The following is a 19,868-nucleotide window of genomic DNA, read 5'->3' as shown; positions in this document are numbered from 1 at the left end:
TAGATTATCTATCACATGGCACAGCTTTCTAGGCAGCTGTCTGCATCATGTGCTGGAACTCGCGACAGGAAGAATTCAAAATTAAAACTATAGCACCACTCACAGAAGATGCCTTAAAAGGAGACCCACAGAAAGCAAGAACTGTGTAACATTCAATGCCAGAAGATCAAGCACCAGATCCAGAGAACTGTTTAGGCACTGAATTTCCACAGATATCAATGGGAGTTAGGTGCTTGAATACCTCTCAGCATCATGCCTTTAGTAAAGCAAACTGTAAGTCTTGATTTTCCAATAGTTCTACAATTCCTACAAATTCTTCTTCACCTTCTTTAAGGAGAAAGTCTTTCAAAAGTGTCTAGGAGAGTCATCATACATTTGTCTTTCCTGAAAGTAACTACCCAGTTCTCAAAGAAAACAGGCTGGAGCTGATAAATGCACGGAAATAAAAAATTAAACATCACCTTTTACGACATTGTTCAGGTGCTTGGCTTCCTAGGAGCCATTTAATTCCATTAATTTCTCAGTCTGGATCCTGTCTCTACTTACAGCTTATAGAGTGCCAAGGAAGCATCTGACAGGTATTGCATTGTAGAAGAATACCTGATAGACATTAGCTGCTCCTTAAAACTAATAGATTGCTTTCAATTAACAGAGACACCATTTAATTTCACTAGTTCTTAAAATATAAAACAAAAACCCCAAGTAAATCCAAAAAAAGGTACCACATTAACAAACAAACTGACAGGGTTCTGCAACTGGAAATCTATAAAGAAACTGAATTTAGCACCAAAAGACGATCACTTGCCTCATGCAGAAATATAAATCAAAGATACCACCCAAAGCAAAGGGGAAGGAAAAAAAGGAGCTTGTGATGACAGTTCAGATTGAAATTAATTTGCCCACTTGCAGAAATTCAGTAAGTGTTTGCTCTTGATTTTTCATCTCCACCACATGGCAGCTGCTTTCTCCCAGGGCACACACTCACACTGTTGTGGGCTGTAGGAGCATGACAGCCAACACTGGGAATAGACACGTCCCGTGGTGGCACAGCAAGGAACAGGCACAGCAGCCACTCCACAGGGTGTGCAGAGTCCTAGGTACACAGACAGACAGACTTGTGTCTGGCCCAGGGACTGACAGAGGGGAAGGTGTCACAAATATAAATCTCAGGCCAGGGAGCCAAAGAACTCCGCTGAATTTTAGTCACATGGGTATCTCTCAGTTTCCCTTGGCTGCCTCGATCAACTGTAGCCCAAAGTTGTAAAACCTGCCCACAGCTGCTCTGCTCACCCCCAACCTGATGTTTCACACTGTGACTTTATGCAGGCTTGTTTGGATCTAACAAGGTCCTTATTTTTCTACAATGCAGGAAATAAGGAAACCAGCCATCAATTATTAGAAGCGCAGCAGATCTGAGCTGCGTGGCTGTGAAACAGATTTTTCTTTAATGAAACTGAGCTGGCATTTGCCAGAAATAACAAGTGCCCAAGACCAAAATGTAAATCAAAACTAAAGGAGAGTTTTCAAAACTTTGAATCATTGGTAGCAACAGACAAGCTCAGAAGGAGGTTGGTATGATTTTGGAATGTCTTAAAAATGTGTGACTAATATGACTTCTAAAGACATTATTTGTGAGTTAGTATTTCAGTCTCCCCACAGAAAGAAAACATCATGACCAGAGAGGGCCAAAATGTTTGCTGTAATAACTGTGTTAGTATGTCACTATTGCTGGGCTAGGAAGGAGGCTAAACCTTTGTTTTCATTTCAAAAAACAAGTAAAGGGAAGACATTAATGTAGAAAATCATCAGTGCCTAGCAAGATACTATCACAACCGTTATCCTTTCTCCACGTGTCCAGGTTTTAAACCCAGCACTTCTTTTTAGTTGGTCTCAGCCCAGGCCCTGGCAGACAGCAGGTTCCACACATCTCTGGACAGACTTGTTTAGTCCAGGAGGAGTGGTGTTGTTTGCTGAAGGGAGAGACATAACAAGAGAAAAGAAAGGGTGGGTTTGGAGAAAACATTAGCTGCTAGTGATTCCCTTGCCACAACTACTGTCCAAACTGTGTGACTGTGGTTGTGGCAATGCTCCTCCTTCCCTGTCTGTCCCTCACTCTTTGTCACAAAACCCAGAATGAGGGCACAACTTTGGCCTCATCTGGATGCCAGGCCTATGGACTGCAATGCAGAAGGCACATGAAGGAACTGCAGCACCAGCTCTGGAAGAAGGAGATGGCCTGGCATCCAGTCTTTTACAGATTGCAAGTGAAAGCCCTTGGCATGGTCCAGCTTGTCCATCTAGTGATTCTGCCACTGAATGCAATTGTCTGTGGTTAATATTAATAATTTCTTCCATAGGAACATTTACTTGCACCCAATACCAGAAGATTTATCCTTGACTAAACTGTGCCAGGTTCGATTACCCTTGCAGACAAAAACCCATCTTCCTTCTTGTTTTATCCTTCTCAGTTTCCAGCCATGAGATACCATTCTGCACTAAAAAGAACCCTTAAGTATCACTTATTTACTTCTCCATTGCATCTCTGGAACAGACCAGATTCCCTGTAATCTTCCATTAGTCCATGGGTACAACACATAGGTCAGCATCTTCCAGTTCTTCTCCAAATCCTCTGATTTTTCAAAGCCATTTAAGAAAGTCTGAGCATTAACTTATCTTCCTGCAACCAGACTGATAATTTACAGAAGAATTACATCTCTCCCTAAGCTTTTTAATAATGTATCATATCACCTCATACCCTTTTAGATGGATGTGACATGCCAATCCTTTTCAGTATCACTGCTTTCCAGAGCATACAGCCTCTCACCTATAAAAACAGTTTATATCCTCCATGCCAAGGTACTGCCTCATATGTATGATACAACAAAATACCTGTTGTCCAGTTCCTGATGATTGCTCAAGAAATCCATGTCTAATGCCAGTCACTTCCTGATTTTTATTAAATAAAAATCTTCCTTTAAACTGAATGAGTAAACTTTACTGGTAGTGGCATTCTACAGTCTGTTAGGATTTCAGGAGAAACTATTCAATAACACTGGGAACAAAACCCAAACTTTCAGAGCTGTATACAAAACACTGTCACTGCACAAAATATTTATATCTGGTGTGCATCTCAATTTCTATAGAAGTCAGTTTCTATTCTTTTCAAAAGGCAACAACATTGTTTTCTATACCACTATTTTTCTGCCATCAACATTGAATCTGACAATACAAAATGCATACCAGAAGTGAAGTCTTATCTACCAACACATTTACCTCTGCCAGCTTCACTCTCATATAAAACAAGAACTAATTTGATGAACTTTTAAAAAGAACAGCTTTCTTCAGCTGCTCCGTTAATGCCAATTTCTGCCACAATCCATCCCCAGATATAAACAGTCTAAACTCCACCTGGACCATAAGGATGTTAGATACAACCAATAACTGAAGGTCAATAGTGCTGCAGGCCTTCAGTTAATTTTTGTATTTGGAAAACAGGATGCACTGCAAATGAATAATAATTCAATGTGAGCCTAATTCAGTATCAATAAGGCTATTTCCTTCTTCAGAACAATGGCTGGCATTTTCTATCCCCAACAGACAATCATTTGTTAGCAATGGCATGTCCCCAGAATGCCACAGAACATTTCACAACTGCTTTGCACATAAAATCAATCATTTTCCGTGCCCAGTTGTCCCACCACTGGTTCTCCCAACTGGTGTTCTTCGAGCCTTCACTCAGCCTGGTTTTTATTGTATGCCTTCTCAGTGTTTTCTTGACAAACAAATGAGTGGCCAGAAACACCAATGTTAGACAAGGAGGGATTTGAACTTTGTTCAGCAAGTCAAAGAGGATAGAAGCCTGGACTATTACAGCTTGAGAGACCTCTTCTAACTCTCTAATGCCTAAGCGGTTGAGTGTGGGAATTAAAAATGTCACAGGAAAGACAGCTGGGCCCAAAGAATTGCATTCCACAGTAGGATTTCCATCCAGCCTCTTTAAAAACTCCAGTGATAAACAACTTATGCCATCCTTGGGCACCGTATGTCAGAAAATTAATATAGTCATAGAAGGTCTCTTTCAAGCCCACATAATCCCTGTGGAAGAATAAACCAACTAGAAGACACAGAAGATGTTGCAGATCAGGTTCATTTTACAAAATATTTAGTAACCAACAGAGAAAACTTACAGCTACACTCAGCTCAGAAAGGATGCAACAGGAGATTTCCTTCTGGAGCAGCAGAACAAGACCAGTGCCTCTGACAGATGTGTGGGCACCATACACATGAACTGTAACTCTGATCTCCAAATCACTCTGTGTAGAAGCTCCTTCCCATATATAACATATTTTGAATCAGGGATGCTCATCAAACTAGCAAATGCTGCTATCAGCAGCCTTCACACTGGAACCTGTATTCAATCTCCCAGATTATTTTCTCTAGTGGTAGGGAGTGTCGTAATTCATTTTTATCTAAATTCTAGCTGGCTATGAGGAAATTTTTCACCAAGTTTTCTCTCAAGTCTTATTATCTAGGATCCAAAACTACCCCCCTGTCTCTTCAGAGTGACTGCTTGCTGCCGAAATATCTGCCCAATGCATAAAACTTCTTTATCACCTCTGATTCTTACTGTTCTTAATTTTCAAGTTTTCCAGAAACTTCTCCAGCAGCTAATAAAAAAATCTTTTGTTGGCATTAACACTAGCCCTTAGCAAAGAAAGCTCCCCAAGCAGGTTAGTCTCATTTTGAGAAACTCAGGATGGGTACCGCTGAGGCTGCAACACACCAGTGTTTTCGTTCCAACTTGTCAAATAAGCTGCACTTTTAGCCCAATGCTATCATATATTTGAGCTCAAAACACTGGTGATGATTAATTATCCCAGTGGTTTGCTCTCATCTTCTAGGTTTTGGTCCCTTTATATTAGCCTTCTATGACTAATCTTGCAGAACATATCTACTTGTAAAAGTATCTATGGAACTGGCAAACAGGTATAAAAGTGCATTTTGACAAAGCAGTTTGAGTACTTATGACAGCAATCTCTGCCTGATAGCGTCTGAAGGATGCAGTATAAGAGAAAGGAGATCTCATATGAATAATGATTCCAATAAAAGCCAGTCAAATCACCCTGACAGATTTTGAGTATTTACACTTCCAGCAGACCAAAAGCTATTTATACCAGTTGCCATGCTTCCACTCATTTAGCCCACAAATCAAGTCAGTTACAACCCTTTATATATACATTTAAAAATAAATTAACAGCACAGTGGCTCAATAAGGAGGCCAAGAGATTAGAAAGGAAAGGTCACTAAGACTCAAGAGCAGGGAAAGAGCAAGTGGGCTCTAGGAGTAAATATCCCCTTAAATTTCCATCATATCTATCCAAATCAGGGAGATGCTGAAAGGCATGGGGATCTTTGTTCTGCAAGGAGAACCATCCACACACTGTTTGTAGCTTATCCCCACAGAACTATAACAAGTCAGCAAACCTTGGATAACTCAAGATCTCAAAGAAAAGGAATAAAAGCCGATTTGTGGTAAGTTGGCAAGAGGAAAAATAAGAAGCAAACTGTTAAGATTAAAAGCATGAGATGTCTTTTTCTTTTGCCAAGTGAACTGAGTCCATACTTGGAGGACAATTTTTTATGCACAAGCCCTCCAGAGCACAAGTCTCCCTCCTTTTTATCCACTTTTAGATTTAAAATGGCATCACTTCAGATTTGCACCAGAGTTAGGGACAGTGGGATCAGGCCAGTTCAGTTTCAGTTGAACATAAACCAGCTCTGATAACTTCAAGGAAACTGAACATTACAACAATCAGATATCCAGAAAGAAGGAATTTAATGTTGCTTTTTCCTGTTCAAATCCTGGAGACAGTCTTAGCTGCATGCAAAATCTGTTCTACCAGAGTGATGAGGACCTTGGGAACCTTGTAGTAGCCACCTGCACCTCAAAAGCCCAAAAACCACAGTCCATCAGGTGATTCTGCCTCAAGAACAATGCACCTTGTGAGACTTTGCCATCTGTTGGGAAGCAAGAGCAACCCAGAAAACTGGGGGTGGGGGGCAGAAATTTCCCTCGCAGCAAATGCTTTATTCTGGGCTGTGCCCAACACAGCTCCCTTCATGTAGCCTCCTTTCTCTCACCTCAGCACATCAAGCACTAAAATAAATGAGAGATTTTGTTCCTCTGCAACAATTCTTCAACTGGCAGCACAATCCAGATGCCAAGCAGCAACAAGTCCAGCTAAAATGCTGCTTCAAAAATGTTATTCTCCCCAAGATAACAAAGATGGATTTTGCACTTTTCACCACTCATGCTCAGAGACTCATCAACAAGGCCAAACACCAGGACCTTCACATAGCCAGGAGAGAAACCCAGTCCATGCACACGCTGTGCAGAGGGGCTGCAGCCACACTGCAGCATGTGCCACCCGGGGCTGATACAGCCACAAGCTGCAATGCCACGTCCTGCCCCACCACCAGATCAGATCTCAAACAGAGCACAGCCACATCATCCCAACTCTGCACCTGAACTAACAAACTCTGTCTCTAAGCACAGAAAATTAAGCTGGCCCTGAGAGTTTACCCAAACAACTGCCCTGTTTCTAGTTCCTAAACTGGCTTGTCCTTCTCTACACCATACTCTGCTACGCTCTCACTGTAGAAATATCATGAGCAGTACATATCATTGCCCCAAAATTATAAAAACAGTACAGCTTAGAACAGAGTTCAAGCACCCTATATAATTATTTATATACTTAGCCATGTTGGCTGCTGGCACAATCCTTCACCACTTTTGCCTATTTCACATACAATGGCTGATCACACCAGCTTTACACCCATACATGATCTTGAACACAAGAAAAATTGAAGCTGAACGTGCTGTGCTAACTGACCTTGGCACCTGAGCTACTGGTCTACAAGTGCTTGCTTTTCTCCAGGAGAGTATTTAACACTTGGATCTTCTGTGTCTTAAAGGAGCATGGAAGAGTTTTCAAAAATACTCAATACTGGCCTCCTCCTGAAGTCCACTCCCTGCTATTTCAGCAGGAACAGCAGGGCAAAGCGAGAGTTATGAAACGTTATGTTAAATCCTTTCTGGGATTTTCCCAGAAAGTACTGGGTAATAAACAAGAAATTTCCTCTTTTATCTGTTCCCACTTTAACTCTCTCTTCTCTGTCCAGCACAGATGGGGGTTGGGAGGTAGGCAGGACTTACATAAGGAACACTAAGCGCTGACATAGAGTGAAGTGAGTTCTTCTGAAGTTCCTGACCTATTTAGTCTTCTCTCTTCAGTCACTACAGAGATGTTCCATCCAAGAGCACAACTCGCAGTCATTGTGACTGAGCACTCTCTCTCTGTGAAGGATTCAGGTTAAATCAAAGCCAGCTGCTTTAGAGAGGGCCAGGCAGCTAAGAAGTTAAACAAAATAATAATAAAAACTGCAGTCTAGAACCTACATAGATAGGAAATCTGCTCTTGCGGTTCAAATAAATAACTCTAAGGTATTTGAGCCTCATGCACAGAAAACAATTTTGTAACTTTTTAAGTCATCCTCTTGCATTGTTGTTCTGCCCTAATAACTCTGAAATGTGCTACTCATCTCTCCCAGTTAAATATCCTGTTTCACAAGCCCACTCCTAGATATCTGAAACTGCACAGCATTTCTATCTAGCTTTAGGCATCTAGCATTCCAAAGAATTAATATTTAAACTTATTATAAAGGAATGGGGATTGCGTTAAGCATGCAGTATTTAGCAAAACATTCATACCAATAAACTGCTGTGTTGCTTGTCTGAAGCACATTTATCATCCTTTAAACTCAAAAGAAAGATTATGCTCCAAAACTGCCACATGTATCTATCTTCCTTTTAATACAACAAAGACTTAGATAGGATTAGAGAGTGGAAGCTATCAAATTTCAATTTTAACAATACACTTAAAATTATATTATCTTTCTTTGCCTAGGGGATTCTTGACTTCAGTATTTAAGTGACTTAACCATAGCAAATTGTGAAAAAGCATTGAATCACAGCACTTATTTTAAATAATCCTAGACCTTCTACCCCTTCTAAGGAAGAGCCTCATGTTAACATTTTTATACATATTACTGCTCTTATACCTCTTGAATATATATAAATGAGAAAAGAAACTCTAACCTGTAGCAAGACATCACTAATTGGTATTTTTCCTCTTATATTAGCCTTTGATTTACACCTCACATACGTTCTCCCAAGCCAGCACATGTAATTTATTTACAGCACTGGAAGGCAGGCAAAATACATCATCTACTGTTATACAACCTTCTACAAGGTATTAAAATACCAGGCCCCTGGAGACACACTTCATATAGTTCAGCAAGTTCCAAAATAAACCAAACCACCAACCCCCTAAGCACTTAAAACAACAATGGACATCTGTATTAAAAAGTTAGTTTTTTACTGTATTTGATGATGTCGCCTCAGTGTCATTTTTCCCTCTGGCTAATACGCAAACAATATGTAAGAATGAATTTGCTTTCTCCTCATTGTAAAACAACTAACAGCTCTATAGCTCTCACAAAGCCCTCTTATCACCCATGTAAATGCCTGAATTAAGTGTAGTTTATGATGTTTTACATTCATTTAACCCTTAGAATAAATTTGGTGCTGTAAATTCAATTGCAGTGCTCCTTACCAATCCATTCAGTAAGATAATCACATATACATTCAAACATAATGATGGAGAAGTCAAACATAATTATTAAAGCAAAACAGTTGCTTTAAAGAAAAATACCTTAAGCACTCCGAGTTGACTGAGATCAGCCTTGTAAAGCTCAAAAGCTTAAAATAATGTAAAATACAGAATTTGGATCAATTCCCTACTGCAGCTCTGGAAATGTCTCATCTGTTTTACAAGCAGTCCCCCATCTACAAATACTCATTAACAATCATTTCATATAGTCAAGCTAATAACTGTAATAATAATAAAAAAAGAAGCCCTTGTTCCAGGTAACCAGTGAAGCACAGATTCTCAGAACAGAAAGTTCAGGCTCCAACCAAGATTTCACATATAGGGTGCCAGAAATGTAATAGGAGGGCAAGGAAAAAGGGGAACTCTTTGCCTCTATTCTTCAAAGCCTGTGCAGAAAGGCAGTGCCGCTAGTGTGCACCGATGGTTATCTGAATGGAAGGACCGGCCCTTGCTTTTCTTTACACGCCCCATTTACAGGCAATAAAACGGCCGGAGTGGTTTTAACTGGTCGTTCTATGTCACTGTAACGCTCCCTGCTCCCGGCAGAAGATAACAGCTGTGCCATATTCCCAAACACATACTTTTGCTATTGTTTGCACATTTGTGGGGCAAGATTGTGCTGTACCACAGCCAGTGAGCACTGCCCTTGCTTTGGAACCCTGTATTCTGAGTTACAGCAATGTGCTGGGAAACAGCGTTGGGTGGCTAGGGAAAAAAAAGTAGCAAACAAACCCAGTCTATTAAAAGCCATTTCAGGAACTGTGAAATGATTACTAGATTGCACGCCTGGTTCAAGCTTGTTGACATACAACGATAGAAATCTGGAGTGCAAAATGGAGTGGTTTACATCTATTTTCCCTTTCCAATTACGCTGCCATCAACATCTTCAACAGTTCTAAAATCACTAAACAGCAGAATTTCTAAAATAATGGTAATTACGGTACTGAGCATGGAAATTATATTCACAGTACTACATATTTCTCTCATAATCCATACGTTATTCCACTTCCTAGCTTACAGATGGATTTAATACAAACTTGTTATTTGCTCTACAAGCTTTTCCCTGTACACAGGAAAAAGAACTTCTGTAATACCAGGATTGAAATACTGACCCAGCTGAAGTTAGTGGCAAGACTCCTACTGATATTAATAATTTAGGGTAAAATTTTGTCCTTCTTATTCAACAAAAAACTAAACCACTTTACTGCAATGAAGCAGTACAGTCTCATAGAAGACATTCACTTTAAATTTAGCAGTTTCCCTAAAAAGAATCTTGTAGCCCTCCCAAAATACAATCTCAAATATACTAAAGATCCTCAGCATACACTTAATAGTTTATATGTGTACAGGGTTGAACTCTAAAGATACAAACAATGTATTCAGTTATATTGAAATGACAATTTAGAAAGGTCTATGTCCAAAAATTTGTAGCTGTTGAGACTGCTCTCAGGAACAGTAATGTACATACTTAACCACTTGCAAAATGTAGACGTTAATTTTTTTCTTACTGTAAAAGAAAAAAGGCTATTTTTCTTCTCACTCCACTTAGCCCAGTATATAATAACCTCCATTACAGCAACATTTTAAAGACAGAACAAGTGATTTCTTACTTTTAAGTTCTATTCCTTCAAACAAAACTCAAAGCAAATAAAAAATTTTCTTCCAATTACCTGACTTATTTTCTTGTTGAGAATAATATGACATCTGTTATTCCATATAATTCTAAAAAATATTAAAATAGATACAACATTTATTCTCTTCAGTTTTTCCAGTAGCTGTGGTTTTTGTCATGAAGCAGAAAAGAGGTTTTTTTGCTTTTACAAGTACTGAATGCCTTTATATGATTGGCTGATCATTAGATTTCCTGGTTTGTATTTGCTAAACATTCTCCACTAACGATTCTTAAATTACAATGGATTTAATGATTAGATACAATTAAACCTCTTCTAAATTAAACCCATGAAATTCCCATCTTCAAGTCAGTGACTGATTTTGCAACACAAATCATTAGAAGAACTTCCTTCAGCTGCAAGTAACTGAAAGTTATTTGCCTATTCAAGACAAGTAAGCATTATAGATAATTTAAGGGAGGAGAGAACAGTCACAATTTATTCCAAATGAATTTATGAACACATTCTCCAATTTGCAGTTTCTTCTCCTTTCTCACCTTACAAAACAAAATTAGGCAAAAAAAAAAAAAAAAAAAAAGACCATGAAATAAAAATATAGCTCTGTAACTAACCATTCTGTTCAGACAAACCTTTCAATTCCTTTTTGTAGCAGAGTTCAAATGCAGATAGGGAACTAGAGTGAAAACAAGAAATAATTATTACTGCAGCTCTATATAAAACTGAGAGTTTTATAGACCACCATACCAGTGAACCTGTCCCTGTCTCCTTATCAGTTCATAACGTATTTATCAGCTCTAGGTAGTCACACTTGCTCCAGTGGGATAATTCAGGTGAACACAGATAACTGATGTAAGAAAGAAAATGGCAACATCAGGCCCAAGACCAGTCAATTCACCTGACCCAAAGTATACACTTTTGCTTAAGAGCCCAACAGTATAAGCTGTTACTTTCACAAGGACAGTCCCAACAACCAGGGAAACAGTCACAGGGGGATTAAATGGCAAGATTTACCCCTCCTTCTCAAGAGTAGAAGGAAATTAATACATTTCAATACATTGGTTGTGTGTTTGCTGAAAGCAGCTACAGTTAACAGCAAACAAGAAAAAAATCCAAGCCGTTTTCTCCTTGTCTGAATAAAACATACTCTCAACAAGGAAACATCCAACTACTGCAACTCGACCAGCTTATTGTTTTGCCCACTGTAAGTTAATATCTGAAGTGGTTGCTGCAAAGGTCCGGGCCATTTGGATGATTTCCCAGTGGCACAGCTAACAGGATAAATCTCGTCATTTCTACTGAGTCATGAATTAGGTACACTGAACAAAACTGGAAAAGAATGAAAAGGAGAAGTGTTTCCTGGTAACAACCATAATCAATGTCATTTAGAAACTGAGATATTTGGCATCTTTATAGATTACTCTTTTTTCACCACTAAAGCCTCCCCAAAGCTTCTTCCCTGTAGACAATAAGTATTTTGCCATGCTACTTTCAAAACTGTAATACCGTAGCATGAAATTCAACGACATGGAACAAAACACACAGAATTCCAGGAAAACACTGTAAAATGGACTTGATACCTTATGGTACTGTTATTCTGTGTCAAATGCCGCTAAAAAGCAGTATCTGTATGCAAATACTCTGCCTTGTTACACACAGGGAACTCAATGACCAAGAAAAGTGTGGTGCCTATCGCAGCCAGCCACATCAGAAGGGGTTGGCTGGGTGAAAACTGGGCATTTATTTTAAACAGCTCCCAAACAGAACAAAATATGAGGCAGAAGTCAAAAACAGTGGTATTTTCAGCAAACAACCAACAGCTCCATCCTGAAAAGTTTAGACCTAAATGATCCGATTCCCAGAAATAATCCTCACCACAAGCCCTAAGTTTTTGTTTGGCTCTTCAGAAAGTCCAAAAGACTTGCTCAGGCACAGAAGCATTTTGCAGGATCATAACTTAAACACTGTGAAGCAGCAGAGTAACACCACAGAGACATTGCAACAGCAGGATACTTCTTCCCCATTGTGATTACTTCAAAGCTGCCCTTTTTATTAGTAGAGCAGTGTATCATTTTGATTCATTCTCTTTGGAAAAAAAAAATTAAGACTTGTTTAGGGAAAAAAAGACCATACAGGCAAGTATAAAAATCAGTTTTGCTCTTGTTAGAGAGCATCTTTTACACTCCCTACTTGCAGCTTTCAACTGTGGATAAACCAAAACCAGGAGGCACATTCTGTAATCTAACCCAGACTGCAGAGGGAATTACTGGGTACATGGCACTCTGGGGCTGGAGAACAGGAGACGCACGGCACGATGGTCTGAAATCAAGCTGTCATCAGTTTCCTTCCCAAAACCTTTCACTGGGTAAATCTGAGTATTTCCCTCACTTCCACATCTTAGCTTTATCTTGGTATATCACATCCACATGCAGCTATCCCAGTCCTTCAGCTTCCTGAGAGAACCAGGGCTGGTGGGAGATGGTTTGCACTGCTCCTTGAAAGAGCAGCAGCTCTCCTCTCTGCAGCACAGCCCACTTTAGATACACTGATTTGTGAGCTGGAGCACAGTGAGCACTCCAGAATGCTCCAGTGGGCATTAAAGCACTTGCTGACACTGCCCAGGTCAGAAGGAGCAGCACATCCCACACATTTTAAATCAGACTCAGAATTTTACTTCAAATTTTACTTTCCCTAGCTCCTCCTGAAAATGTCTTCTTGGGGGGGAAAAAAACACAAAACCAAACAAAAAACCTCAACAAACAAACAACAGGAAGCCACCCAAAAAACTCAGTGTCGCCATCTTTGGAAAAATCCAATATTATCCATCAAATCCTCCTGCTCAGTTAGATGAGCCCTATCCTGCCCATGGACACCTCCTACTTACTCCCATGACTCAAGTCCCCCATACACTGAAGCAATCACAAGTGACACCCTGGACAGAAAACATACTAAACAAAAACAGCAACAAAATGTAAAACACTTTTTTTTTTTTTCCTCAGTAGTGAAAATGGGAAATTGATCAGTCAGGAAAGATGAAATGGGAACCTTCTCCCATGCACACCTACATGTACTGTAAAAGTCCCAAGTGAATGCAAAGTTAAATTCTTCCTTTTCCCTCCCTACACTCCTGCCCTCTGCAACAGCAAGAGTGTTATGCATGGAAAGAGGGCTAAACAGCTCAAAGGAAAAAATACTTTAAAAGTATTTCAACAGTCTGCCTGGACAAGGCAATGCATGGGCAGGATTTTAAGCTAGTATGAACCCTGTCAAGTGGCACCAACCTCACCCATGGGACTGCAAGAAACTAGAACACCCCGAGTCCCTTCCACAGGCAGCAGTTGCAGCAGCACAACGGCACAAGAGATGTAGCTCTCCCTTTTACTACATGAATCCTCCTTCTCCCCCCTCCAAACAGGAGTCTGTGTAACAGACCTTCATTTCATTCCTGCCAAACATTAACAACCTCTTTTTTTTTTCTTTTTTTTTTAATCAGGAGAGAAGAATTGCAGCATTAACAAACAGAAAAAATAAAAAAGGTAATTTATAACCTACTGGTCCACTCTGTATTCAGTGGTGATGAACAAACACATCCTAGAGGCTGTAGGACAGACCTAGCACAGATCGAGGTGTTCATTAACATAACTTTGTGGCAATGAAAGGTGCCATCACCCTAGGTAACAAGCACACAAAAGAAAATGTCACTAGTCCAAGGGCATGAAGCCTACTTTTAATTTTCAGAAGAATGGACAGAACTGGAAAAAATCCCAGTGAGAACAGTCTTGCAGCAACAAGATAACTGCACTTACATATCTAAAATAGAGAATGGGAATAGACTGATAAAAAGATAATTACCTTTTAACATTAGAGAAAACATTGTCTTAATGTAATAACGTTAGGTGTATATATGTCTCTGCAAGCGACTTTGTAGCATGAAGAAATGTTCCAATTCGTTCTGAGCCCATCCAGTGATACCTTAGAGGGATTATTTTAAAACTGAATTTTGATTAACAAATTTCAGCTGAGTTAACCAGTTCTAGGTGAAAAATGTAATTAACAGATTTTTAGCAGGCAACTCCTAATCATACTTCAGTGCCACTTCTTTAACGATGGACAGCTGAAAATCAGGGATTTGTTAACTAGCAGAATTTGACCTTTCCGGCACCAGGAGTTCCTAAGACTGAGGATTCACCGCCTGAATCCAGCATTTGTAACATCTATTTGAAATACAAACTATAAAATCCAAGCAACCGTGGTGAAACTGCTGAATAAGAACCAGGCATTTATTGTCAGGCACGCTCACAAACAAACACCCCACATGAACTCTCTGGTGCAGGACAAACCAGCCCAGTCTTCAGCACCAAGCCCAAAACAACCACCTTTGAGACACGACCACATGATGAGCAGCACCCACTCAGGACAACTAAAGAAGATGCTGATCTCAAGATTTTTTAAAATTCTATTGAGAGACACTTAGCTTAACACTGGAAAAGCAGTCTGGTTTATCTTGCCCCTCCAAGGTGCTCAGGAAAAAAAGTTTTACAGCTTGAAGTTAAATAAACAAGTTAGAAAACACACTAAAGACCAGAAAGGGAGAAGGGAGGGGGGAAAAAAAGCTTGTTACCTTTTTATTTGTGTGGTGAATAGGTTTTTGGTGATGGCAGTGTTTAGTTCATGCATTTTCAAACTCACCCTTCACGCTTTGATGTTTCTGCTGCTGGAAATAATCTTTCGAGCCTCTAGTGCATCGCAGCTCCTGCGCCCTGGGCAGAATCGGAATCCTCTCAAATATGCTGGGTCGTTTGGGGATGAAATCTAGCAGAGGTGCTGACATTTCAGGGGGGCTCTGCTGAGGCTCCGTGTGGTCACTGCCGTTACTGACAGATACTTTAAAGGACATCTGAGGGTTCAAGTGAGCTTTACCAGCGCCGGGACGAGTCACCCGCGGCAGATCCTTCTGAGACGCTCCGTGGCATTTGTCGCTCACCTCGATGCGGGCGCTGCCTTTCTGACCCGCGGCGAGCTCACAGTGCATGTCCGCCTGCTGCCGCTGCCAGGGCCCCCGCCGCTCTCCTGCACCGAGCGGCACACGGGCTGTCAGCGCGGGCGCCGCCGCGGACCCGCCTCAGCCCTCAGCCCTGTGCCCTCCGTCCCGCCGCCTCCCGCCTCAGCCCCGCGCCGCCAACGGCCGCCAACGGCCGCGCGTGAGGCGGCGCAGCCCGCAAACCTCAGCCCCCAGCCCGCTGCCCCCAGCCCGCAAACCTCAGCCCCCAGCCCGCTGCCCCCAGCCCGCAAACCTCAGCCCCCAGCCCGCTGCCCCCAGCCCGCAAACCTCAGCCCCCAGCCCGCTGCCCCCAGCCCGCAAACCTCAGCCCCCAGCCCGCTGCCCTCAGCCTGCAAACCTCAGCCCCCAGCCCGCTGCCCTCAGCCCGTTCCCCCCACTCGCTGCCCTCAGCCCACTGCCCTCAGCTCGCTGCCCCCAGCCCGCTGCCCTCAGCCCGTTCCCCCCACTCGCTGCCCTCAGCCCGCTGCCCCCAGCCCGCTCCCCAACCCCGCTGTCCCACACACACCGGCCGGACGGGGGAAGACGCGGGGCGCTCGAACCCCGGCGGCGGCTCGTCCGTGAGGGACGGGGCGGCCGATGCCGCGCGTCGGCTTCGCTCCCTCTCTAGGCAACACTGCCGGGCTGCTCGTAGCCGCTCCCGGGAAGGCGAGCGCGGCCGGGAGGGGCGGGGAGGGGACCCGGCACACGGGCGGGTTGTTTGGCGGCCGGTGCCTTTCAGCTGAGGCATCCGAACAGCGGCCGCCCCGGCAACCACGGACGCGGTGGCAAAGCGGGCTCGCCACCGCCGGGCTCGCCGCGGCCCCCGAGCCACCGGTCCCCGGGGAAGGGGGGCGGGGGGGAGAGCCCGGCCGGGCGCGGTGACAGCCGCGCCCCCGCGCTCCTACCTGGGAGGGGCCGCCCGGGGGACGCGCTGCCCGCCGGCACCGCCGGCAGCCGCCGCCGCGCCGGGCGCACGGGCTCAGCCCCACTCCCCCGCCGCAGGGCCGGCTGCCAGAGCGCAGGCGGCCCGGGCCACTACCCTGGCGCGGCGGCGGGGCCAGTCGGGGCGGGCAGGGGGAGGGCTGTGCCGCCGGGGCCGCCCCTCGGGGTTTGGCAGCGGGGTACGCCCGCGGGCCCGGTCCGGCTGCGCGTCCAGAAACGCGGCAGGGGGACAGCGGGTACCCCGTGCTTGCGGGGGTCAGTGGGCCAAGGTCAGGCTGGGAATAGGTGTGCCCTGGGTGCGCACCTTCCTGGTGCCCGCCCGGTACGGAGAGTCCCTGCAGTTGCCCACTTGCCTCCCGAAAGGTCCATGATTTTCCCTCCCGCTGCCATGGGCCTGGACCCTTTTGCTTTTCCCGCGGTCGTCGAGGATCCTTGTGCCTGTCCCCAGGCAATCTGCTCAGGCGTGCGGCTGCCCCGGCACTACACAGCCACAAGCCAACCCGCCACTGAGCAGCTGGCAGTGCCCTATAAACAACTTGTGTGCAAAAGCCACAGCCGCTGCAGCATGTCACAGCAGAGCAGCAGGAGAGAGCAAAGCCTTGCCAAGGACAGGGACTGGAAAGCAGGAGATGTGTTGGAGGTAGATACAACCTGGCCAAGGTATCTCTCTGGTGATGCAGTTTGAGCTGCATTCAACCCTTCAGTCTATGGATATGAATCTTTCCCTGCCTGGGCTACAGGTGCAGGTGCTGGCCCGTGCCCACAGAGACAATTAACTATCTCAGAGCAAGCACCACAGCATAGTGACATTTGCACTGGCTCCTCCTGGGCCAACTTGGGTCTGGAAGCAATCTGGTTGGGTTTATTAGCTTGGGCCTGGTTCCAAGCAAATGCAGGCTGAGCCATGATGTGCAGCTTTGCACCAGAGAGCTGTACTAGCCTACACTTTCCTGGCTCAGGGATGTCTGCACCCTCCTGCCCTACATGCTGCTGTCAGCACAGGTGCAGCACAGCAGGTCTGTAACACACCGGGACAGCTTGAAGATAGGAGAGACTCGGAATCAGCCCTGATTTACATGGGTGTAAATCAGACAGACATCTGGCTGGAAATCTTGCTTGTTCACAGCAAACCTAAAGGAGAGGCTTGGGAGATTTAGCACAAGGAGGAGGGACAGCTACTGAACTGGCATCTTGCTACACCCCTCCTGAGGAGAGTCCCGCAGCGAGGCAAGAGATCGTCATCTTCTTGTAGCACAGATGCTGCACAGAGAGCCTCACTCACAGTTTTATGCAACCCTTAATAATGTCTGCCATGCTGCAGTGTATGAATACAGGAATGGTCAGGACAGCAGGGCATGACTTTTTCTTGGCAAATGCTATGAATGTTGTGGATTTAGTGGGAGGGAAGCAACTCTCAATAAAAGATACAAGATCTTGAGATAGAACAAGTAGTTCTGGGAGAAGCAGTACTAATCACTCTCATTTGCAATGCCTCTCCTCATTCCTGCTTAGCATGGATGACCCGAGGTCTACCAAGCAAGGAACTTTCCCCTCAATAATGGCAGTAATAGGGTCTTTTTCTTTTGTAAGTCCACACCTTAAATTGTCAGAATTTAATAGCGGTTGAAGATTGCTAAATGTCTTCTGAATATCTTAGTGGAACAAGAAGCTACAAAAAGAGAGAAAATCCTCACTTTGCCCCTATGGGAAATAAAACTGAATATCAACTAGCTGGCACAAATACTGAATTGGATGGTAATATCCTAGGGATTTATGAAAACAAAGTAAAAATTTTCATTATCACACCACCTCTTAGTGCTCTGCTAACCTATGCCCCCATCCCCATGTCCCATCTATCCATGGGGCTCTCAGGATCAGGCTGTTCTTTTTCTTTGATTTGGAAATGCTAAAGGCACCTGGCAGTACTACCACAAACAGTAATTATTTAAGACAGAAATACACCATGGCGACGGCCTAAACCTCAGTTGACACGAAGAGGCAGTAAAATTTAGAGGGAAATATTATTCCAGAACGCAGTGTAACCAGAGAAATCCCACAGCTTCCAGTACCGGAAATAAATACCATTTAGGTGCATTCTGAATGTGGGCTCATCTTGTGCAAATTATCACAGCTATATTGATTCATGCTGCCCAAATATCTAGAGGGAGTTTCCTAGAAAACAGGGAGTTTTGGATATATTGTGTACCTTCCTGGAGGGATTTTCTTTTGTGGTTAGGGATTTTCCTACAGCAAGCAGGGAGAAGCTCGTTAACCCTCATCACTGCATTCTGTACCTGAGGTCGTGTGTGTCCTGCTCTGAACCGCCGCTTTCTATCACAAATACCCAGAACTTTCTGCAAAATACCGGCAGGTGCCGCCACTGGCTCAGCAATCGCCCACGGCTGGGCTGTTCCATGGGCAGGAGCGGGCACGGAGCCTCCTCCATGTGCTGGGCACCCTCTACAAGCCAGGAAAGGTTTAAACTGAAGCACATCACCGCTCCAAGCTCCAACAGCACAGAGGGTGAAGGCCCTTCACACCGAGATGAATTTCTCTGTGGCAGACCATGTCACAGAACTACAGACCTCATAGCTCAAGCTGCAGGTCCCCATATTCTTTCCACAGGAAATGAGGCCCCATGGACTCAAACCTGTGCTCACAGCACTGTTTCCTCAGTTCGAGTAAGGCATTTGGCAGCTGCCCTGTCTTTAGTGGGACTGTACAGCTGAGGATGCCCAGCCCTGGCCCTGAGCAAGAGAAACAGGTGGTGGATGGACACTCTCTTCCAGACCTGGATGTGTCTGATAGAGACTTGACTCCTAGAGCTGTTGCAAAGCAACGACTTGGCCCCTCTGGCGAGCCCACAGATGTGGAGGAACAAGTTCTGGGATAAACAAATGCTCCTTGAATAACTGTACTAATGAAAGGGTTAAGTAGTCCCTTTTTTCTCCCTGCTGAATCAGAAGACACTTTATGTTTTGGTTCTGGAACAAAGGTCAAGCAAGTGCAGTCATGGCTGCTGAGACTATTCCATACCCTGGGTCACCACAACTTTGCTGCATGCAGGAGCTGTACAGCACACTCTGATTCACCCAATGTTGTCACTACGTCCATGAGCTAGATGGGTATCCCCCTTCTTGTGTCCTTAGGAAAACCAGTCATTGGCCTCTCTCTCCCATCACAGCAATAGTATGCCCTTAGGAAAATAGGGGGAAGATTTCTCTGTATTAGCCTTCTTGTTCAAAATTCCTGGTTGCCAAGGGCTGTGGTTGTTGGTCATGGCATAGCCCACAGTTCGGCCACTTTGCTGTTCTCTCTGTTAATGATGTCACCATCAACAAAGCAAACCTTTCAGTTGAGGCAGACAGGCCATCTTCATTCCCTGGAACTAGTCCCTGCTTCATTCTGAGTCACATATGAAAAGTGGGGTTGCAATTTGGTATAAAAGACATCCAGGGGAATGAAACTGCTCACCTGAATATCCTCTCACTAGGTCAAGTGGGTAGGACACAGGTGCTGAGTAAT

General features: G+C 43.9%; 1 protein-coding gene across 5 annotated transcripts in view; it reads right to left on the bottom strand.

Moving 5' to 3' along the window:
- GLIS1 (GLIS family zinc finger 1) overlaps positions 1–16,447 on the bottom strand; it is a 179,478-nt gene extending 163,031 nt beyond the window's left edge. The window contains exons 1-2 of one of the 5 annotated variants that reach the window (XM_085586236.1): positions 16,307–16,447; positions 15,050–15,430 (exon numbers count right to left, since the gene is read on the bottom strand). In XM_085586236.1, the coding sequence (XP_085442362.1) occupies positions 15,050–15,392 (343 nt within the window). In that variant the 5' untranslated portion in view covers positions 15,393–15,430; positions 16,307–16,447. Of the gene's footprint in view, positions 1–14,981; positions 15,000–15,049; positions 15,431–15,927; positions 16,242–16,306 lie in introns of those variants that run through there. The other 4 variants (XM_085586238.1, XM_077785349.2, XM_085586237.1 and 1 more) reach the window with 4 other exon arrangements.
- Between the last annotated feature and the right edge of the window lie 3,421 nt (positions 16,448–19,868).

This window comes from Lonchura striata, chromosome 8 (genome assembly GCF_050655825.1).
Source record: "Lonchura striata isolate lonStrDom1 chromosome 8, ASM5065582v1, whole genome shotgun sequence".
In the NCBI taxonomy this organism is placed as follows: Eukaryota; Metazoa; Chordata; class Aves; order Passeriformes; family Estrildidae; genus Lonchura; species Lonchura striata.
The sequence above is the reverse complement of the archived record's forward strand: the minus strand, read 5'-3'. Positions and strand labels throughout refer to the sequence as shown.